General features: G+C 38.1%; 1 protein-coding gene across 1 annotated transcript in view; it reads right to left on the bottom strand.

The window, feature by feature from the left end:
• Window positions 1–420: 420 nt before the first annotated feature.
• Window positions 421–24,572, bottom strand: part of ctnna1 (catenin (cadherin-associated protein), alpha 1) — a 74,112-nt gene continuing 49,960 nt past the window's right edge. Inside the window, exons 15-18 of the mRNA XM_028008298.1 lie at window positions 23,597–23,778; window positions 17,636–17,741; window positions 3,011–3,145; window positions 421–2,144 (exon numbers count right to left, since the gene is read on the bottom strand). Of these exons, the coding sequence (XP_027864099.1) occupies window positions 1,854–2,144; window positions 3,011–3,145; window positions 17,636–17,741; window positions 23,597–23,778 (714 nt within the window). The 3' untranslated portion in view covers window positions 421–1,853. The remainder of the gene's footprint in view (window positions 2,145–3,010; window positions 3,146–17,635; window positions 17,742–23,596; window positions 23,779–24,572) is intronic.

Below are 24,572 nucleotides of genomic sequence, written 5' to 3'. Positions count from 1 at the left end.
GAAGGTGTCTTCTCAGAGCCCCTCCTTAATTATGTCGCCACAACACTTCAAGAATGAAACATTTTGTTCAAAATTTCTCTGCTGCAGTCGCTACACTTTGACTGCAGCAACGAGTCGGCAGCGCAACATTAAACAGCCACTTAACGTTAAAATGGGCACAATTTTGATGAGAAAATTAACCGCGGCACTAGAGCATCCCCAATTACATGTTGAAACAGCATACTGTAGACTGCCCCCAAGTCAGTAACAAAGACTACAGGGAGATATTTATATATAATTTATTGTTATGAAACAGTGCATAGTTAGTGGGAGAAAGTTACTTGAGATGGCTTTTAATTTCCAAATAGTCAAATGGCAACACACTGCATGACCTAAAAGTATGAGAATAAGAGTGCAGTATGCAAGAATGCAAACCAGACGAATGGATTGACTTTGTTTATTTAAGATAGAAATCAGGCACATTAATATAAGAAATGTATGCACTAATAAGTCAGCTCTCAATAATAATAAAATCCACAGCAAAGTATTTCAACTCAAGACTCAAACCAAACAATAGAGCAAAAGATGGGGAAACAATCCACTGACATTTTCTGTTTCGGAGTCCACCCTTAAAAAGAAAACCTCGTCCAATAACTTCACATGTCCCTCTGACTGGACATGATGTTTTCAACAAAGCAAAGGTCTCAAAGACAAGAGCAGCAGAATCTCAAAGCGCTGCTGTGGACCAACGACCTGCTCAAAAGCAGAAACCTGCACGACCCCTCCGCACCTTACAGCTCCACCCCACTGGTTTTAGTTAGAAAAAAAAAAAAACACATTACAAATAAAAAAAGACATTTCGTTTTAAAGCTCCATCATCTGGGAAAAAAAGGATTTATGGTTTTATAAAGATTCTGATATAAAATTTTAGTGTTCAAGCTCAAGAAGTTTAAAGGCAAACTCTACACAGCAGGTAGAAAATATTGATCCCGTTGAATTGAACCCATTCAGAACGTGGAGATGTTTGGTCTCACTAGTAAATGAAGCTCATTGGCTTTGCAAAGTACTGACGCACACTCCGCTCATCCTGCAGCCCTCTGAGCTCTTCCAAACTCTCTGGAGTTTGAGAAGCTTTAAAAAAAGAAAAAAGCACTAAAGTGATTAGCAGTGGTGTCAGTTTGAATACATGAAGTCATAAAATAAAACAAAGAACAGCTGACAATGATCAGGATTTGAGATGAGGGTTTTATAAAGAAACAAAATTTAACTGTTCAAATGTTAAAGCAATGACACAAATCTGATAAGTTTAAAGTTATTAGGCGTTTAGTGGCTTCTGAACATAATTTTAGGATTTATAAACGCAAGCACATATAGAAATGGCCTGAAGCTGGCTTTTTATGGAAGACGAACAACTGAATATCTCACTATTAAGATTAACAGCTACTGCTTAAGACACACACAAAAAAGGAGAAGCTAATTTTGCATAGCTGATATTTGCAGTCTGTCAAAAACATAATGGGAAAACCTTACAGCCCCAGAGTTTTACTTAAACGTGTTCAAAAAAATGTAATTCATGAAAAACAACAAAACAAATTGGAATTACTTTCTGTATCCACATTTTCTTCTCATATAAATGAAAAAAAAAGAAGTCCTATCCAGTTGGTTTCCCTTCTGACTGCACTTTCTACAGAAGAGACGGTTAATGCTGCAGATTAAAGCAAATCTGAAAGTTAGGAATGAGTCAGTGGAGGAATACAACGGCCCAAACGAAGAAGCTGACGAACAAATGACAGCTCTTTGATTTGACTCAGTAAAAGGCTCAATCTATGCTATACTTTTGGGCTACATACTGATGCTCTCCTCCTGGGGGTTTTCTAGATGCTATCCATGGCTTTGAACTCGCTCAAAGCCTGCACAGGGCTGACATGCTTCTTCTGCGAAGATCTCTTGACTTTGTTGGTCTGCCCGTCGTCCTGTTTCTCTCGCTTCACCAGCGGCTTCTTCTCGGGAGCTTTCATTCTCCAGGAGACCGCGGGCATGTTGAGTGCCTCCATGTTTTTGTTCTTTTGGTACTTCGTAGAGGCGACGTAGGAGGCCTTGACAGTGGACACCACGGCGTTCATCAGGTTCTTAGCTGCCTGAATCAGGGACATGGCGCTGTCCAACTAAACCGAGAAGAGAGAAGCTGTTAGTATCAAGCAATTGGGAAAACGAAAGGTTGGTACAGTGCTTTTTATTTTACGCAATTTGAATTCATGTAAACTGAAAAGTAACTTGCCATCCCCTCTTAATGACTTCTGGTTTCGGGCCAAAAACGTAAAGCTCAAACGTATGCAGCTGAGGATCCCTGGCGTCTGGCGAGTTTCAGAATATCTAAAAAGGTCACCCTAATTTAATCTGCTCGCTTAACAGCTCCAGAGACACTAGTGACACTTAAAAAATGCTGGAATAATAGTCTTCTCTGTGTTCTTTTAGGAAGCAGGGCAAAAATCACGACACCCTGCTCACTCAGGTATAGTCATGTAGCCATTTTAAACTGGAGAGTAAGTGCTTAATTATTGCTTAAAGGCTTTGAAGATTGCTAAGTTGGAAGGTGGAAAGGTTAGAAAACATTTGTTGAACACAGCCAGGCACATTTGAGACATTTATTCCTTTTTTGTGGAAAAAGAATCAGCCTTTGTTTTGGCAGCCTTTGTCTTTAAGAATTTGTCATGGATTTTAGCAATAAATTAAGCTTCAGAAAGTAAGCAGTGCATTCAATTTAATCATAATACATGCATGAAAAAAAAGTCTGTTTAAGCCACAAATTGCAAGGTGAGCAACAGTGAAGCATCAGAAAAACAATGACTGTCCTGTCTGCTATGGAAAGTTGAAATGTTCTCATTTATCAGTCACTTTGGTTTGTTAAACGGCGGAACATTTGAAACGGCGTCACTGACTTCCTCTGCACTCATTAAAACTTGTCTCATCAGCATGAAAAACAATTATGCTTGGTTTAAAAGACGAAGAAGAAGAAAGAAGCTGGACTCACCCCAGAGACAACCAGCTCCCCTCCCAGGTTCTGAACTTCAGCTTTGACTTTACTGCAGATGTTGAGCTGATGGCAGTACAAGGCGATGCGCTGCAGGTAGGCGAGCAGGTCCTGCTTGCAGGAAGAGTCGGGACACTGCGGGAGAGACAACAAAAACACGATTAAACAACATGGAATAACACATTTGCACATCTGAGTAAAAATTATACATCTTCAGCTGGTTTTAAAGAGGAAAAGAAAAAAACGATAGTCTTTGTAGCTTTTGTTGCAGACACTAATGTGCATATCTGTGTACTTTTTCATTCATCTCACACTTTATCAGGATAAGATAGTAGCAGTGTGACAGGTAGACACCCACACTATGAGCGCACTCAGAGCCAAAATGACAAACACACGCCCACAACCTGCTGTCTTGTCTTCACAAGGTTACAGTGTGATCACTTAACGCACAATGCAAATTGTACGACCGGGCGAAAGGTGCTGTCAATCAGCTGCTGGCGGGGGGCGTTTCGCTAAAGTCTCTGTTACAGTAGACGGGAAAGGAAAACAAACAGGTAAAGTTTAAAATTGCATGTTGGTTGGAAGGGAAAATGCAAAATTGTGTGAAGATATGAATGAAGTGTTGGAGAAAGAACTCAGCTTTGTGGTATTATTTTTGGCTCAATGATTAGTTATGGGGAAAAACAAACAAACATGTCTACTGTAATTACAGTTTACCACCATTATTTCTTGAGTTTGGAAACCAAATTAAATTTACATTATGAATCAATTCATTTCTTGTATTTTTTTATATTATATGTTTTACAGTGTAGCCAATTTTTCCACCCAACAGTCTTTAATTATAATTTTAAATTCAATTTTAACAGTTCGTAGGCAAATATTAAACTATTTTTATTAACAAAAAAAAAAGTAAAATAAGAATCAGTATCAAATGTTCATTGCAAGTGTAGCTTGTGACATATACCGATTCACCAAAAAACATTCAGACACCTCGTTCGTTCATTCTTGTCTATTTTTGGGATGACAAGAACAGAAGTTGTTTCAGCAGGTCAGTCTTAGGTCCGTTAAATATGTTTGATATTTTCAAACACTTCCCTTAAAAACACACATTGCGTTTTTTATTTATGTGTACAGAAATATCTCCTTTGGCACAGATGGCTACAAAGTCTCCAATAGACATACCCGGCCCATATTAAAGATCTTTGCACAGAAAGCTGCATAAAGAGCAAGCTAGTGCTGGTTCACCTCCTGCCTGTACTGAGACGACTTTCTAATAATTTAGTTAGTTTTTTGTGCGTTTGAGCGCAGATTAAAATTTACAAAAAACAATACTTTCATTTTTTTAATGTCTTAATTTTTAAGGACTAGCATTTCAGCTGCTTTCTGGTCAATTTTTCCACAGTGAGAGGAAGGAAAATGGCACCTCACCTACTTTGGTCCATCAGTTGTTCTTTTTCTCTGAATCATTGGAAAATTATAAAAACTTTGGGGGCCAGCGATTTGTTTCATCACATCCACATTAAATGACTCTTTTCTGCATTGAGGAAGTCGTAAAGGACGCAAGGCAAAGTCATTTGATTTGTCAATTTTTTTCTTAAATCATTTGGCTTGAAAATCAAAATAAAACTTTGATTAATTGGACCATCCTAGCCTCCTTTATTGTACAGTGCCGATAATAAATGGCATTGTAGTATTGGCATAAAAAAAGCAAAGTCCCAGACCTAAATGAAATCTGTGAGTAACAGAGGGCCAGCATGGAGGCTCAAGCTGTGCCAGACAATGATTTTCACACCGTTTGGTTGGTGATCAGCAGAGGCATTATGAGTGAAGCATTTTTGCAAAGGTGGGGGTTTAGGACTTGTGAATGAAATGAAAGGGTTTGAAACTTCTGTCAAAATAATTTGGAGTCCTTGTAAGTTGAACCCCAAGTTTGAAAAGCCTCTAATTTCGGCTTCAATGAAGAGATTCTCAAAAGATGGCAAGGTGTACACAGTCACTGAATTACAGCCAGAACCCCCACCCACATACACACATCAACTTCAAGAAATACATTATCATAAAATCCACTTTAAAGTGGCAGCATGTGAAGAACCTCGTAAATGCATCTCATTTAGCACTGGCAATCTCTTTGAATCATTTTATCTCGTCGTAATTAGACTTGGGCTCCACCGTTTCCAATCCCTTTCCTGGTTAGCTAAACAAGCCCCCTGCCAGCACAGTAATTAGGCCACAGTACTCTTCTTAGCTGCTCATCAAGTGAAGGATGTAAACACTTTGATGGGGGCCCTGGCGCTTTAAATCAGATCAGAATGACCTGAGTCACAAATGCTTTATCAGTAATGATCAACAGACAGACTTTGGTACAGATCACAGCCGGCCAGCTTCTCGCAACATCTACTAAACACACTAGATGCTACAAAAAGATCATGGCTGACAACGCGAGTGACAAGGCCAGTAGAAAATAGACTTAAATGCCAGTGTTTTTAGGAACTTGGCTCCCTGAGGTGAATATCCTTTAGAAGTGTCTCAAAAGTGCTGGGAGAATGTGAACTTAACAGCAGTCCATCTTTTAATTGCCTGAAGTTGAGAAAAACAGAAGCTGGGAAGATCAGTGCCGTGCAATCAACTCATTGAGTCTACATACATGTCTTGAACAATTAAGCATTTTTAAACAACTAAACAAGAAAATAATGGTCAGAACCATGCATGCCCCAGTTCACTGTATAGACATATACCAACATTTTTGAACGTTACCTTAAACAGGAAAAAAAAAAGTTTTCACTTTATGATTTTTACAGTTTAGAGTCATTTTAGCAAGATGTCACTGAAAGCTAAATGTGCTTACTCCAGCTATATAGTACATAGAATAGAAGTGATGCTGGCAGACAGAAGGCTACGGCACTTTTGGAAGGATAAACATTACTGTTTAAAAACAACTTGGAGGTGAAAAAGTCATCCAATATCACTATTAGTAAGTTAGCACTGTTATAAAACTACAGATGGAAAGGCAAAAGCTGCATCGCTGTTAGTCAATTCCAGACTCTACCAAGCTGATAGCCTGGCTAATTCACTAGCTAAGTTCAGCTGGTCATACTTGTGTTACTGTATAAAGACATCAAGGGCAAAAAGTTATACTCAATGCAATGAACATTTGAAAACATAAATTTGTGGATATTTATATTTTTGCTTAAGGGCATGGTTTAAAAAAATGGTTATAGATAACGTTTTAACGTACTAAACTGTTTTTGCAACAGTATGAATAATCTCTCCTTTCTAGTCTTAAACATCCAATCATTTTCTACATTTGCTTTAAAAATTCAAGTAAACACTTTAACTTTGATACTTTTACACGAGATACACCTGCTGTGAGAATTTTTCACAGGCCTAAGTACTCGGGACAGCAGTATATTTAGTCTCCTTACACAAGCACACCAACATAAAATGTTTCCAAAATGGAAAGAGAGGAATCTTGTTTTTCAGATACTTCAAACAGACTACAACTTGTGTGACACATCTAATCCTGCTGAGCACATCGGTATCCCTGGTGGGAGTGTGGAGTGCTCCACTGAATATGGTGGACTCACTACTAGATATAAACCACGCGAGCATACATTTATTTATGAACTACCAGGCCAGCATTAAGTGCTCATTCACACACATCTAATCAGAGCATTAGAGAACACAGAAGAGTTCAATTATTAATCATTATATCTGCAAAGTTCTCACCACAGAATATTATTCTGAATATCATTGAGCAGGCTAAGAAAAGAGACTTGCCATTTTATGACAGGAAACTATGCATAAGAAGGCGAAGGGAAATAGAGCTGGAGGGGTTGATCATCGTACAGGAGAGGACCAAAACATGGCTGCTGGACTGGTGAAAAGAGAGGTGGGGAGGAGGAAGGTTATAAAAGGCAAGAAAGAACCAGAGAAAAATCAGGAGAAAAGACAAGGATGAAGAGTCAGCCAGAGGGGAAACAGTGTGGAGGAGTAAATAAGGGAGAAATCCGACTGGGGAAAAAAAAAGAACAAGAGGATTCAACTAAAGTTGGGAGGGGCATTTAAGTCAGAGTGAGACAGCAAGTGCGCGAAAAGTGTGCGTGCGCAGAGGCACAGATGCAAATGCAAAGACCTGCGATGAGGCTGAATGCAGCAGCCATGCTAATGAAGGCTCGGGGAAGTGTTCAGACGGCAGAGAGCAGGGCACTGTGAAAGCATCACTTGTGCTCATACTCGCTTCAGCTGCTGGCTTCCCTTAGCACTCAGGAAACTCTGGAACGGCGCTCCCGCTGTCACATGCGAATGGTGAAGTTGTACCAAGAGGGCCGAAGGAAATTGGGGAAATTGTTTTAGTGAAGAAAATGCAACATATCACTTTTGATCATTCAAGATAGAGATTAAACTATTTTCAGTCATTTTTCAGTTAAATAACTAGACTCGGTAGGAAATTAGCACGTATGCAACATCTTAACTTACAGGCCAAATAATATCAGCATACTGGCACAGATCATGTGTACTATTTCTTAAGTCTGTGCCAAATGCTAAATTTGGTACAGACTGTAATTTCAGTCAAACTTGTAAAAAATACTTAATGACATGAACTCCAACTACACAGAGCTATTTAATTTTTATCAGAATCGCAACAAAAAGAGGCCCTTAGGTCTTACATTGGAGTGTGTTTGTGTCCAGTTGTAGAAAGAAATGGGAAAGCAGAAAGAGGTTTAGGAGAGACTTCAGCACTTAATTCTTTTCAAGGCAAACTAATAGAAAAGGTGAGTCACCACCTAAAAAAAAAGGAGCCAGCAGTGCAGGTTGAAATGTCAATGATTCCTGTATAGTTCTTGTCCTTAGTGGTTGCTTCTAAAAAAATAAATAAATAAAAGGTAAAGTCAGGTCAAAATGTAGCAGAACGCCATTTAGATATGCTAAATTAATCTGTGATACATCAATGGCTTCATACTTAAAAGGGATCCAGTTAAACTGATGCTTTCAATTTTTTATGCCTTCTCTCCAACATGCAGAAACGACTTTAAGCAGAGTGTAAGTGCGGCAAGCTCTCACTAGTCTAGCCCCTTAAAGCTCTTTCATACGCGACACGTTTCTTCTAGAAAAAAAGAGGTCTTGAATCCGACGGTCATCTTTCAGTCTTTACTTAACTTAAAAGAACATAAAAATAACAAACAGATTCAAAACAAATAGAAAGTGACGGTCAAAAGAGTGTGTTACTCTCCAGGTGCCAGACTTCTGCAAAGAGCTAGTACTTTCGTCTTGGATACACTAATTAGTCACTAACCAATCAAAAGGCACCATGTCATAAGCTCAAACACAATACAATTAAGACGCTTATCTTTTTCAAATAACAGAGGAAATACACAAACACAAATAACATTTTGTATTAGGTTCCAAAAATGTATATATGGCTCCTACACAGAGTCCAAAAAATAAATAAATGAAAAAATAAAAACTTGAAATGTTTCATTAATCTAAAAGTCCAGAGAGAGAAAGCAGGATGTTGAAGGAAACCCCATGACAGTGCTGTGTATAAAGTAACAACCTCTGAGATAAATGATGAACAGGACAGTCAGGTCTCATCAATGGAAATGCCATGCAGTTCCACTGGATTCCATTACAGAGGCGAGACGCGCCGAGCGCCTGAGCTGCCGCCAACCAGCGCTGACCTTTCAGGACGCATCACCCAGAGGAAATGCCAGTTTCCAATATTTACTGACAAGGCCGCATCCTAATGTGTCGCTGACAGCAACCTGGTGGGGAGCGCCGTGGGAAGTGAACCCAAAAAGTGTTTTCGCGTGTTTGCTTATCACTTCCTGCATGCAGTGAGAGCATGCACGCTGCTGCAAGGAGATCCGAGTAGGTGGTCGCTTTCTATCGCAGGAGGAAATGACTACCTTGTAAGTGTTAGCATTCAAAAAAGTAGAGATGAACTCATCTGAAATTTGTTGCAGATCTATGATGGCTGATTTTCCTAAAGGTTTGACCAGCCAATAGCAATTTTGTTAATTAGCATTTTTATTTTGGAAACTATAAACTGTCGTGAACAGGCAACATTTTAATACAATAACCAGAGCTGATGTCAGAGGAAGTAACAAGCTATCATAAAAAAAAAAATATCACTTCATTTTTTGAACTGTTTTTTGGAGATATCAACAATTAGCCAGTCAAACTCTTATCTTAAAAGTTTGAAAATAGTAGGAACATTTTCACATCCAAAAAGTCCCATTATAGATGTTAAAATTCAAAGAGGATAAAACAGAGCAACTCTGCTGTATTCTGTTAAGTGTTCCTGTTGAAAGCCATGCTTTCTCTTGCTAACCAGACTAAAACAAACCACACATTTACGTTGAAATGTCTGAGAATTTTTTTGGTAACACTTTATTTGAAGGGGTGTGCATAAGACTGACATGACACCGTCATAAACATGACATAACACCTGTTATAAACATGAAAGAGTCTTTAAGAATGTCTGACTGTTGTCATGAAGTGTCGTATAGTAAATAATGACACTTTTAATGCAAAGTTGTACTAAAAGTTACAATAAAAGTTTATTAAAAGTGTCAACTTTGCACTAAAAGTGTCATTATGTACTGAATGAAACTTCATGGCAACATATACATTCATGAAGACTTCTTCATGTTCATAACAGGTGTTATGTCAAGTTTATGACAGTGTTATGTCAGTCTTATGCACACCCCTTCAAATAAAGTGTTACCAAATTTTCTTTCAAAATAGCTTTTTTCATCTTGGATTTAAAAATGTCATTTGAGAAACCACAATCATATCAAAGAAAGCTAATTTTAAGTAGTTTTTTTTTATCTAAAGTGTCATAATTATGGAAAGGCAATGCTAAGGTATGAGGGTTTTATTTTTTTTCTTAATTCTGATTTGAAAAGATTCAATTTAGAGATTCTGGTTGGCCACAGAACAAGCTGAAATATTCAGACCTCTTAAAGAGTCACAATAAGCAAACATATTTTACAATAGTCTTTCCTTCAGTACAAGTTATCTTCAAATACTAATTGAAGCAGCTTATGACGACCTGAAACTACATGAGGTTCCAGCATCACAGGAGGGCACCTAAAGTTTTACCAGGTTAAAAAGTGCAAGTAACAACAATACCTTCGTCTGACAAATTACTTATTATATTACATCCCTGCTGGTTTATTATTCTTTTGAAGTGAAAAGAAATAATTATAGTCCCTGCAGCGAACAGGCATTAAAAAAATGCTGATGCCTCATTCCTGTTCATTTCAAAATGAATTAAAACAACTCACACTTTCAGGTTTCTGCCAACAAGTCAAGTTCCAGTTTATGTCCGGGTCTGCCCAGAAATATACAACCCTTGGCAAAAATATGTAATCACGCCTCTAAAATAAGAACGTTAATTCAGCTGTTCCCCCTGGCAAGAGAAACTTCTACTTTAAAGCTAAATGTTCTTGATTTGTAAAAAAAATAAAGAAATAAGCCAGACTACAATTAAACACATGTAATGCTTTGCAATAACAATTTTTAAAAAAAATGAGATCAAGTAGATGCAAAAATATAAATTGCATTGTAATTTGCATTTCTAGAGCATATAATGACAAGTGTGAATATGCAAATGAGTCAGCAGATAAGAGTCCTTGTGGATCTCAAAAAGCTGTTGTGGGATTCTGATTGACAGAAAACAGTCATAACATGAGAGCTTTCAGAGGAAACAATGGAAGCCATTATGAAACGCCTCTGAGAAGATGACTCGTATAACATTTTGTCTGCACTTTGAAGCGAGGCATTGGATGGGTTTGAAAAAGAAACATGCAGGCAGAAATCAAAGCATCGAGACCAGAGGACTCTGGTCCTCGGGGCCTGATGTCTTACATGTTTCGGATGCGTCTCTCCTCTAAGACATCAGATTAGTTTAGTTTAGGTACAATTAAACAGACGACTGCCTACAGATAACAAGCACTTCTCCAAACTCATGAATGTAGGATTGTATGCCACATGAAGGACTTGATGAGACACGGTCATGGCTGAGTCTGTAAGTACACAGGTGCACCTTGACATCTTGTATAATTCTCATTCCATCGATCAAAAGCAGGCTTGACAATGATATTTTTCAGGATGATTAAGTGAACAGTCGTGCCGAGGGAAGGAAGGTACATTAAAAGTAGAGAAAAAAGCTCCACATGGCCTGAATCTGTCTGAATCCCATTCTGACTGGACATTTATAATGGAAACTGGATGAAATTAATGGCAAGAATCCATCCAGCCAAAAGCCAATTTCACAACAGTTGTACAAAAAAGTTAGAATCTGATGGATGAAGAATACAACTCTTTTTAGCTTAGTTTTAATCCCAAGAACTTCAGTGCAATAAAATTTGGACAGATTGTATGAATTGTAATAAGCACCAATTGGGTATTTTTAAACTCTTTTTTCGTTTAGCTTAAACAGATTAAAAAAAACCAATCGTAACAATTCTAGAAATTTTTACACACACTAAATGTAGTCATTCAATGTATTTACTTAGATCTGCCTCCAGTGTTTGATATGATATTTTGTTGTAGAATAAATTCTTAATTTCTAACAGTTGAGCTGACTTTTGGACGTTACGATACAATATGTCTAAATCATTTCACCAAGAAAGATATTTATAGGCAAATTTTCACCATAACCCAATGGATCCCTGAGTCATAACTCAATGCACACCCGCTCACATGGATCTTTAAACCTAAATTACACCTATTGGATCAGAGTTTAGCTTAATCAAATAAGACCTTACATAAACAACTCTGCAGAACAACCTGCGTCTAATATCTGGTGCTAAAATGTTACAGCGTCTACAGAAACGCAGCGATGTCATAGATAAACAATTTTCTTATTCCCTCTGGAAATAACAGTCTGAGATCGAAGACAAAGTTTGAGGAGATAAAGGAAGCAATGCACTGAAGAGACCATTTTATTTCTCTAGGTAAGAACTATGATTCAAGATATGGCCAAGCAGTGACAGGAGATGATCAATCCCAAGCAGTGGCCTGAAGACACTTCAAGATAAATACACAGTTTCATGAGAAATGCTTACTAGACTGGAATTTAAAAGCTATAAAAATAGAGCCAGTATAAACAGCATGGTGGTAAAATATAGAAGACAGAATAAGAAGAAAAGTGCACTGATATTATTGAAAACACGAATAAAATGAAAGCCATACTTGTAGCAAGTCGCACATAAATGTTTGCAAAATGTTTGTTAAACTGTGCAACTCAAAAATTAACAAAGAGTTGATTTATTTACATATATTATTTCAAAAACTGAAACTCATTTATGAAACTCAAAGTGCTGATTTTAATGAGTTACAACATTTAATTTCCCTTTGGGATCAATTAAGTATTTTTTAATTGAATTTTCCAGCTATCCAGACAACTAAAGAGCCCCATTACCTGCTTTAATAACCATCATGCGTTTGACCAACAAACTCCTCTGACCAAAACCCCCAAACAAGTCTAAGGAGGATTATCGAGAAGATGATGAGACATCAGAGCCAACAAAAGCAGGGAAGCTGGTTGCCGCTATGAAAGCAGCCTGTGGTCGCTCAACAGTTCTCAGACCCACAGCCTCTATGCTACACTGCCTTGATTAGTATGTCATGCAAAAGGAGTCCTGACCAAGTGCATATATGGTACAGTGCATGGACGTATACGCCTTATTTTGCTTTGTCCTATGTCAATTTGTTTGACGAAATTAAGAAAATAAATGCATGAATATACCAGTCCGTAATGATTCTGTCCAATTAGAAGTTTCAGTTCAGTTAACTTTCCTTGTTATTCTAATTTAGATGTATGTGTACATTTAAATTAGTCCAAATATTGTCTTTGGATTTAAAGACAATATTTTGTAATTGCGGAGGTTTTGTAAATCTTCTTTTTCTATAATTAAAGGGTAAAAAAGAAAATCCACCATTAGCCAGTATCAATGGCCACTTTTTACAGCCTATTGTGTTGCTATCTTCACCAAATCCATTTTCAAAATGCTTCATATTTGGATTTCCATTGCATTTGCAATGGGCCACATTACTTCAACAATGTGGCTAAAGGGAAAGTGGTGCGATTACAAATCGAGGACTAGCAAAGCCAAAGCTAAATTACTACTCTGCAGACAAAACCAAAGGGGAACAAAACACTTTACTCTATAATTATTTAAAACCAAGAATGACGCATCAACACATGAAAATGTCTGAATTTTGATAAAGCCACACTCTTAAAATTTCTGAACGTACTAAAAATCAACAAGCAGAGAAAAGTAGAGCTTCACTAGATTAGTATAAATTGCAGTTAGCCTGTGACTGACCCTTGGTCTGCTGAGCTGAGAATTTGTGGACTCTCTTGGCGATTTTACCTCTTTGCTGCAGCAGGTAATTTACAAGCTGTCTGGGGCCAGACCTGGGATTAGACTGTGACCAGCAACAGAGACTATGGATCACCATAAATCTTTACTGATTGAATGCAAATTGGAAAAGTACACTCTGAGTTGTCAGTATACATCATGAGAATGAAACTCGCATGGCACACACAAGAACAGAGAAAGCATGCTGATTCTAAGACTATGCTAGCCCCTTCTCACCCGTGTTTCTGTTATCGAAGTGTTTATATGAGAAGAAGGCCATCTGCCAAAATTTATAGGCTACACAGAGGATAACACTTTTGTATTATAAATCTCAATTAGGCAGCATTATTTGTTTACCAGGCAACTCGGAAGAAATCCTCATAAGGTTCCCTGCAGAGTAGGGTCATAAATTCTTAATCAACTGCAGTGCAGACCTTTGTACAGCAATGACCTAAATCCTGCAGCTCATTTCTACACTACACTCATTTCTTTAAAATTTAATATGGCTCCATTGCACATATTTAACAGTCTTAAAAAAAAAAAAAGTCCAAACCACACCATGTCCACCTGCACATTTATGGAGAAGACAATATTTGAAAACCATAACACTACATGGCAGTGTTATAAAAAAAAAAAGGGAAAGGTGGAGTGAGATGTAGTTCTATCAGTCTGGGACCATCTGCCAATGTGTTTTATATGAGGAGCAAACCCTCACAGACCCTTCAGGCCAGAGGCACAGAACGCAAGTGATTAATATGCCTAGGTTAATGAATAGTCCCAGCATTGCCTTTGCTCCTCTGACTCTGTCAGTCTGTGAACACCCTAGCAGAGTACTGCTGCTGCTTGACTATGCCGACCATTACCACGTGTGCCATGCTTTGGTGCATATGGATTGGTGACATCTCCTGTTTTGCTAGGAGGTATGGCCCTAAATATAAACCACCAGTATTAAAAAAAAAAAAAAAAAGAAAGAAAGAAAGAAAAATCTGCCACCTGGCAATTATGCTGCTAATTAAAAGGCGAAACACTCTTAATGGATTCATCTCTCAAGAGGGTTGTACCGCTCTCCACAAAAAATGCACTGCCCCCTTCTTTCCATCTCTCCAATCTGAAGCCTTTTCTTTCCCTCTACCCCGATGACAGTCTCCAGGCGTCTTCGTTGACATGTCGGAGGGGCTAAGAATCACCTGGTGCGCTAGTGTTTTGGTCTTTGCCAAGATAGAAAGGCTAAGAGGGACAGCAGGATGGGTTCAGAGGCTGAAGGGGTCCTTACTCTTGGCTGCAACATCTGTTCCAACAGCCAAAGCTCCTCATTTATTTATACATTGAGTGCTTCAAACCCCCAAAACTTTTAAAAGGATGTCTGTATACACACACATCAACTGCAGATATGCATAAAAGACAGAAACAAGTTTCTACAAATAGCAGAGGATAAAATACTCCTCTAAATCTGATACATCTATGCATATGTGCCTACAGAGAACCAATGCCAGTCAACAGAAGCTTCTCGTGCAGGCATGCACAGACCAACATACACAACTGCACAGTTGCCCATCTGTTTTCTTTGGGGGATAACACTGTTTTCATTAAAGCGAATATGCATCTTCAAAAGCTGCAGCGAGGCATATAAAAAAGTGACTTTCCAGGGCAGCTTATTCCCCATTCAGATGATTCAAATGCAATTAGGTCAGCACAGGTAGGACTGCTACTTTGTGATAGACGTGATTCTCTAATATTAAAGATCTGAGGGCACCTTAAATAAAATATCAGACGTGCTGGGTTCTAGGAGGCCAGCAGCTCATTATGTCTGTCAATGAGGGAGCGAACTCGGCTGAAGCCTTAAAAGCAGATGTTTCCAGTTAGTGAAGGAATCACTGAATATAATAGTTGGGCTCCAACTAGAAACCAGTCAGGAGGAAAAGACTTAACCTTTCATGAAGCAGCTACAGAGATAATAAGCGCCACTGCTTCTTGCAAGTTTCTCCATAAACAAAAGTAAAGTCAATCTGTTTAAGTAACCCTGACATATAAAATGCAGATATAATCAGAGAAAAAGTGTGCACCTTTTTACATGTCTGTGGTTTTGTGTGCATATATTTTACAGTCTTTAACATCATTAGGAGGAAATTCTCAGTCGTCACGCTTTGCCTGTGCAAAGTTGATTCAGTACATTGTGGTTTGCAGAAAATCTGTGCCCAGCTCTTTAAAGCTTCATCACATATGAACCTATTCTGGACTTTGAACTATTCATTGTAGTACATTGACTTTTCTCTTTTTCAGCCATTATGTTGTAGATTTGATGCTACATTTTGGGCCACTACATCACCCAATTTGTGCAAATCTTTAGCTGCCAGTCAGAACATCTTGTATCTTTAATTTATAGATGACTGAAAAGTGATTAAAGTCTGTGGTTTCAAAACAACCCCAAATCATCACTGTCCACCACCATGCTTGACAGCTGGAATGAGATTTGGTGCTGTGCTTGGATTTCATCCACCCAAAAGGTTATCGATTCAGATGCGACTCAGCAAATCCTGGATGCACCAATATATTTTCCTTTTTTTAAAGCCTTTTTCCTTCAACCCATCACAACAGTTCTTTTACTCCTCGTTCTACTGTCATGGACTGCAACAAGCGAGGACTCTCGAGTATGAGATTAAGCTTTTGTAGTTCTGTCATTTGAGACTGGCATGGTGTGACCTTGAGGTGAATTTGCTGGGACGTCCACTCCTGGGAAGATTGACGACCGTCTAAAATGTTTTACAGCTGTGAATAATCTCTCTCACGGTAGGATGATTGACTTCAAGACATCTGGAAATAGACTTAGAACCCTTGCTCGATTGATGGGCAGCGACAACAGCGTCTCTAAGGTCGTTGGTAATGCATTTTCGACCCGCCTTTGTGCAAACACACAACAACATGCACTAAAGCAGAAATTGCAGAAAGTCCTGTTTTTCTAACAGTAGTTACACCTGCTGATGATTTCTTAATCAAGTACATCTGATTAGCAGCACTGCCTTTCTATTTTTTCTTCTTAAATCCTACTGAAGCAGCAGGAGTCTCATCTTCCACAGATAATTTCCATTTTGTCTATCTTGGCCTAAACCGTGAGGAATCGGCCGTTTTTCCAACGCCCAGATAAAAACATTTTTAGGACATGGCGATTTCTATTGTGTCCTGATAAGAGCAATCCTAAAATTGAAAGAAGTTTTACCGTTTTACCATGGCAGTACCTTTTCCACAATAGACAGCCTTCATGCTATTAGTTTTTTGCCAACATGTCATCTGTTGTCAACAAATCAGAGTAAGAGAGAGCGACGGAGCCAACTGTTGTTATCCAAGCCGAAATCTGTGACATCTGAAGACTGTGTCCTTTCAGAGGCAACAGCGTTCTTGAACAAAAGTGGCTTTTAGAAAAACCCACAGCTGGTATCATCTCGGCCACAGAGGCAAACAACATCCTCCCAACAGAGAAGCTCTGTTGCAATTGTGTTTTGTGGCAAACTAAAGTTTTCCATGTTTTTAGTAATAAAATATATGCATACTGCAGACCCAGATGCAATAGTTTGTCCATGAGTTGAAAGATATATCAACTATCCAACAGTTTAACGCAAATTCAATTAGTTGAATACATATGCTCCATGTCAAGAACTGCAGGTTCTGAGGTAAGTTACGGATGTTATAAATTCAGAGGATTTACAAAAACAGTAAATGTAAGACGTGTAAACCTCAAATAAATCTCAAGTACTAGCATGCACAAAACACTTAGCTTCTTCCTGTTAATTTCAATCTTTGCTGCCCAACTATTAAGGCAACACTACGAACAAATGTATGTAATTTGTTACAGCTGGGAGCAATTTAAATATCTTATAACAGCTAAAATCACGAGAGTAGAGTTCTTTATTTTAGATGAATTGAAAATGCCAGCAATTATCTATGTAGATTTAAAAGAACTTAGAGCAGACAAATGCACGCAGCACTTAAAGCTTCAAAAAGAGTGTTCAAACTCAGCTTTATAAAAAATAAAAAAGCCTCAAAAACCACAATTTCGGAACAAAACATGTTCAAAATAAGGGACAAAAGAATAAAATGGAAAAAAAATACTATAGGCCTACCCAGAAGCACATCCATACCTTTCAGAAATAAAATAGTTGAGACTGAATATATCTTACTGCAGGAGTTTACAGGGGTTGGTTGCACAAAGGTGTAGCTTACATCACCCCCTCGCCTTTATGGGTTTATTTTCACTTACAAGGTCAGCGATGCTGCGTCCCAGTTTGTCCATTTTGGTTCCCGCTTCTGCAATTTTCTTGGCAGCTTTGATGACATCAGATGTATTTTTCAGTGGCCCCTTCCCCCTGAAGATAGAAGATGGAAACATCAGTCAACATTTTTCCTCTACTGTAGTCAATGTAATGCAGCAGTAAAATCTCTGTAATGGAGCCCCTGCTTCTTTAACAGAGTTGTTTTCCCTCTGAAGCAGTAGCATATTGTAAACTCTGGGGATTGTGCAGGTAAAAGCTTGAGATATAAAAATGCATAACAACTGAGCACAATGATTACACATATTAAACATGAATGCACCCTTGGTAACACAATGTCCAGAGAAAACTATCAAAAATGCTAGACCATAAACATTTTCAAGGTTACACAAGTAACTAAATGCAATTTAAAAATTTAAAAATGTGGATAAAAAAAAAAAAAAGTTTATCTGTGTATTTATTTTTGTTAAATGACCCGTTACAATCATACAATGTCAATCCTTGCCCCTATTGACACTCAAAGTCCATCCCAACATAGGTCAACCCAGCTCTGACCTGACCCACTGTAAAAGCTCGTCAGCTATTTGCCTTTTTCGGCACCCCTCAAGGGACTTTGGGACACAGTTGGCAAGAGAGACAAATTGGATTCAAAGCTGTTCTCTCCAGGCTAAAAAAAAAAAAAAAAAAAAAAAAAAAGAGCCGTCCAACCCAGAACAGATGGAATTTTGTTTTCTGTTCTCTCACTTCCTCTATCCTTTCCTCCCATCTCCAAACCTTCCTTCTCTTGTTCTCCCTCTGCTGCTCTGATGTTGAACAAGCCAGCGTCCTAGTGGGAAAGGCCATGCGTCAGAGCACATACTGGAAGTTCTCCAGGGACGAGACAACCCCTGGAGACCGAGCTGAAAGCATTGTGATGCTTTGGAAAAAGGAGGGGAAAAAACGCATACAGGCAAAAAGGCAGCTGATAGCACACCATTGTGGTTTATTCTCAAAAAAAAAGTACAACATAAAGGAAAAGTCACAACTGATTTATATCTGACCAGTAGTGTCCCCTTTTCTTTAAATATTTATATATAACCAGTGGCTTATTCGTAGGAATTTGTTTCTACCTAGCTGGAAAATAAACAGGTCGCAAAAACAAGACAAACTCTTTACAGGTGATACGTTTCAGAATGTGTAGATAAGAGCAAAGTATTATTAGAGCTCCTCCAGATGTGTGTAAACAAAGCACTTTGGAGAAGTGTGAAATGTGGCTGCTGGACATGTTACATGTACCCAAGACAACAAAATGTCTTATTCATGAACGCTGCCATGCAGCCACAAGCATTGCTGAAGTCGACATGAACTCCTCACACTCTGAAAATTTGTCAGGAGAGGTCAATTACCTCATACATCAACCTTGGTGGAGCTTCACACCATCTCAAGGTTCAAAGGACAATAATTCGGGCATAGGCTGAATTCACTGGCTACTGACCTTCCCTGCGAAGGCATAATGTATGGACAGATTAGCTGGCTATCTGTGTGCTCCCTAAGACACATTTTGTTTGTGGGTCTGGGTGGAAACAATAGAAATGCGTCTTAAACACTGAACTCTAAGTTTTACCCTCAAGTAGGAACTTCACTGCAAAGTAACAAATGGACAGTTGCGTATCAGTTGCAGGAAGTTTGTGAAGATATTGATTGTATTTTGGCTAAAGTCAAGACCGAATCAGAGTTGAAACGCTGGTGGAGGGGCAGTACTTTATGGATTTACTTTGGACATACGGTGAAGATCTGTGGTAGTGTAGTAGTGTAAGCATTGTTGTGACAGCATCCTTTTAATCCATGTAGTTTCTCCTTTTTACTTCATTACCTTTTGGTTAATTACACTGAATTCAGCCTGGGAGCTTAGACTTTGAGAAACATACATGTTGAAGATTTAAACAGCCTTTCCATGAAAATTCAGTGACTAAAGGGTGACACAAAGATGGGTTGAACATTTTTGAATATAGAAGTGACATTATGTAAAATGTAGAATATATGTTATATTATCACATGTATATCTATATATCAAATATTTACCTAAAAATCATAACATTCTAGTTTCCAAAACTCAAGAATGAAAATGTTTTAAATGCTGTGAAATAATCAGACTGTAATGGAAAAACAGGGGGGTGAATTTCCTTTTCTCCTCAAAAAGTGAACAAACACAGAAGTCTTTATCTCCAAAATTGGCTTAAAGTTTCCATTAGGTTTGGTTGGACTACAGTAATTTATAGTGTTATCACTGTTAGAGAATTATTGTTGTAGTTTTCCTGGTAAAGAATAAAGGAAAACTGGTTTTAATTACAATGTTAAAACCTCACTTCTACATGCTGTGTTGTTGAGCTGCAGGAGTTACACTCTCAGTGTCAAACAAAATGACTTCACAGTGGAAACACATTATAAGAGGTTCCAAACGTAATACAATTTATGTAGAGGTCCAGCAGAAAACTTTGTTGCTCAAATTGTCAGAAAACATAGCCTAAAATTGCTATTAAAGTGGAAAAAAAATGAAATCCTTGGAAAATGTGCTGCACTGTAAAACAAATAAAAAAGGCAATATATGGTACAAATTCTGATAGCGGGTTGGTGTTCAAGCACAGCTCTGAAAATTAAGTTTTCTCCACTTCATTTGGATGAGACAGGCAAAAAAAAAAGGTCCTGCAGCTAAATATTGTAAATAAAACCATGAAGAGAGAACTTTTTGACAGCTCCGTGATTTATCCAGGCTATTATCGGTGCTGAACTGCTGATTAGATGTCAAAATAATCAGGACTACGGAGGAGGATGAGTTTAATAATGTGAGTACAGCACATGAGGCTTGCGCTGGGTGCTGAAAGTAATACCTGTTTTGGATCAGCCTGTCCAACTTAATAAACTCATCGTAAAATCAGATTTTTTTATTTTTTTATTTTCGGTGGAGATGCATTCTGTTATCATAGACAAAAATGTTCTACAGTATGCAAAATTAATAAATCCTAAATCATGTGTATTTGAATTTTCTTTTTTGAATTCTTAGGGGTTGCTTTGAACAGAGGCTTTACAATGTGGGAGAGGCTGTATTCATGCAGTAGTAAAAAAAATGTCAAGGCAATCAATAACCTCATATCTGAATTCATCCAACCATTTAGTAGTAAAAGGTTGCAATACTTTTATCCTTACTCCTTTGAAAGATCGAGCAGCAAATAAAATCTGCCGGGTTCTGTGAAACCTTTCGGGTCACTGGCTGTTAACATTTCAAACTGCTCTGCCATGTTTCACTATTTTACATATTTAGTCAGTGCGACAGGCTCTTTGACCCATTCAGAAGATGAGGATAAAGAGACGACATTACATCATTACCAATGTGACTCACACTTCTGCAACAAAATGTCCAGAGTGATTCACTCACATTTCTAAAAGCAGAGTCATACAAACACATTCAGTGAAAAATGCATTTAAGCCACTTTCATGCATTCTTCATGTGAACCTAACAGTAGTTTCTAGTAAAGATGCATAATATATCAAATTGCAATTGTCATCGCGATATTCGTGTGTGTAACACTGCATCTGCACAGGAGCGCTTGGATGCTATTTTTAGCTGGATGCTATTCTTCAAGTGCCTTTACACTGGTGGACAATCACTGCCCTTGATAGAGAAACTTGATTTATACTTTTAGTGGCTGAGATGCTGAAGCTTCTAGAGAGCAGAGGGAACATTTTGTAAAGGTAAGAAACAGAAAATGTGAGTTAATCATATTGTCATAATGACAATATAGTCATCACAATTTTCAGCATTTGTAACGCGGTAACATATGTTAAATAATTTCAAGATATAAATGCCACCAAACATCCAATATGCAGCGGCTTCTAAAAATGTTCAGTCCTTGAACATTTCACCGTTTGTTCCACATTATGAAGTCGAATGAAAATGAAATGCAGTTCTCCAAAAGTACTCACAAAAATCTGAAAATTGTACTCAGGCCCCTTTACTCTGATGTCTCTAAATAAAATGTATGGAAACGTCTTCTTCCAGGAATCACTTAATTAGCAAATTGAGACCAGCTGTGTGTTCTCTAATTCTAATTTCAACCCAAGCTGTTCTGTGAAAGAAAATTAGTGAGAAAATATTATCTTTAAAACAGAAGGATACAACATATAGAAGGGAGTAATTGTGGAGGAATTTAAAGCAGGTTTAGGTTATAAAACCTAAACCTGAGACTATCGAAGTTGAGTTCAAACCATCCAAAAATAGAAAAATCATGGAAAACACCAAAGGTAACGAAACAGACAAACTGACAAAGACAAAGGGATGTAGTGAGAGAAGCCGTCAAGAGACTAGTGGTAACACTGGAGGAACTACTGACATTAACTACTAGTTGTCAACATAACTAGTAGCCTGCATTCAACTAATCTAGTCTTTAAAAACAAGCAGCAAGAAGAAAGCTCTTACTAACAGAAACCATAAAAAAGTATTATCTAAAGTTGCCTACAGTCATGTAGAGGGCAAAGAGAATGTTAGCAAGACAAAGTAGTGCATTTTGGTCTCCAGTTGTGAAAATGTCTTCTCTTTCACATAACAGTCTCATAAAATACACTTAGGTTTGTGATTCTAACAAAACCAAATGTGAGAAATTTCGCTACTGTTATCCACTCACTGTATTACCCGCTAAACCAAATCATCAAGGCCTTTTAGAACAGATGCATAAAACCAGTCAACTGCATAATGAATATCCAACTGTTGGAATATGAACTCTGGTGCAGCGCTTATTACACAACAAAAGATGTCTCTCTACAAAAATAATAGAAGTAAAACGGAGGCAAAATAACTATCAGCAAATCACATAAAAAATAAAAAAGTCGTGACAAGGGCATGTTTGACTCCCAATGACAACTGGTAGCTAGTGTGTGCTGACAATGTGACAGAAGCAAGCTGGGTGAATCCTGTAGCGCACGGAGACACTGCCAGCTCAAATTCAGCTGACTGGTGGGCTCTTTGCACTACGGATAGACAGCGACCCAAAACGTATATATACAAAAACAGAAAGAGGAAAAATACTCAGCAGTGGCTAAGGCACCTATTCTCAACTAGTGTGGGCGACAATGTTGTGAGGTAGACAAAAGTAAAGGCAGAAAGCCCCAAGAAGTCACTAAAGACAAGAAACAAACTGGTAGAGTAATAAGATAAGGGTAAACTCATCTTTAATGATGCCTGGAGGTACCAACACTTACACAATTAATGCCTACAAAGGGCTGGCTATAAAACCTTAGATTAAAAATACATGTTAATCCTAAAACTGAAACCTGAGTACTTATCCCATTTTTACATTTCGAATTAGTAATTATGGGCGACAACCCAATCGAGTAACGCAGAGAAAACAAAGACAAACAACAAAGAAATATATATGTCAACACATTAGTGTGAATTTGGCCTTCAGCAGCTCTTTGGAGGAAGACTGTCCATTTAATTTTTCTTCCCACTGCACACACATTGCAGCTTATTTATGTAACAGGGGGCAGCCAGATTGGATGCTCTGCTTATGGTTCTGCATATTAAGATTAAGAGAGGATGGAAAAATAATAAAGAAGAAATCCTCGCTACCCCACTGTTTAAGTAAAAGGGAGAGCTGTACAGCACGAACAGCAAAGTTAAACTCCATATGAAGCATTGTTCAAATATGAACAAATGTTGGTGAACAACCGTAGGCTTACTGAGGGACTGTATTTGACACAGACTTAACTTAAGCTCGTGGTATCTGTCTTTGAGACGATGACATGTTGACTGAATAGGAAAGAAACTATAGAAGTATTAATGTGAGTGACTTCATATGAAAATGTTTGGATTTAAAATGGAAAAGGACAAAAAAAAAAAAAAACTGACAATCTGATCAGAGATATTTTTTAAAATGTGCTGTGACATTTTTAGTTCATCTATTATTGTTCCATCTCACCTGGTGAAGTCTGTCATCTCCATCATGATCATGCACATCTGCTTAGCCAGCACAATGATGTCATTGCCGCTGTCATCCCATTTGGACACCTCAGCATCCAGCTTGCTCTTCTCCTCCTGGAAGCTAGCCACCTGCTCTGCAATCTTTGCCTTCTGCTCCTGAGGCAACTGAGCCATGATGGCCTGCAGAAAGGGATCGGAAGAAGTTTACCGGGTTAGACTTCGACCTGGTATTGCTTTGCAAATAATATATGCAGTGTTTTGTGCAGAAAAAGGTGTAGGGGGCAAAGGGTCCTGCTAAAGACTGGATTTGATTCACATCTGTAATGCACAGCTTATTCTTTGATTATGATTATTTGATTAGCAGTCCTCGACATCTACTGCACATTAGCTCACAAACACCTCTATACATCCTTTTGGAGTAGACAGATAAAAGGCAGCTCCCAAACAGCTAATCAGACATTGAGTCAATGATCCTGTCAGGCTGAGGTAGGCAGACACTTAAGAGAAGGAAATCGAATATCATCGCAAGAGTTTTTATTCTATTGCTGGTAAAATGGCTCTGTCTCTCTGGAGCCAGGTAAGATTGAATAAAGCAACTTAGGCGGTGCAAAAATGAAAAGTTCTCTCCAAACAAAACAGTCAGATAATCTTTGGTGATCAAAACAAATTGCTTGAATCGGTACCAATGGATCATTCTGCCCCAATGGATTTCTAAGATTAAGTTATAGCTCTCTTCTTTAAATTATTAATGCTATTGGCTTCCAAATGTACAGCTGCGGTGGAATTTAAAATAAATTAAAGTAGACTGCAGAGCACCCGCATTCAGCTTGGCAATGCTGGTAAATCTAGTGCAGTACAGGCGTGATTACTAGACACAAAGGGACACGGGCATAAACATCAGATCAATGCTTCAGTAGGTTTGTACGGTACTATACAGATTAGATTCTTAAATAATTTTTATTAAAATATTTATT

This window comes from Xiphophorus couchianus, chromosome 23, assembly GCF_001444195.1.
Source record: "Xiphophorus couchianus chromosome 23, X_couchianus-1.0, whole genome shotgun sequence".
NCBI lineage: Eukaryota > Metazoa > Chordata > Actinopteri > Cyprinodontiformes > Poeciliidae > Xiphophorus > Xiphophorus couchianus.
Note: the sequence above shows the minus strand (reverse complement) of the source record. Positions and strands in the feature narration are given on the sequence as shown.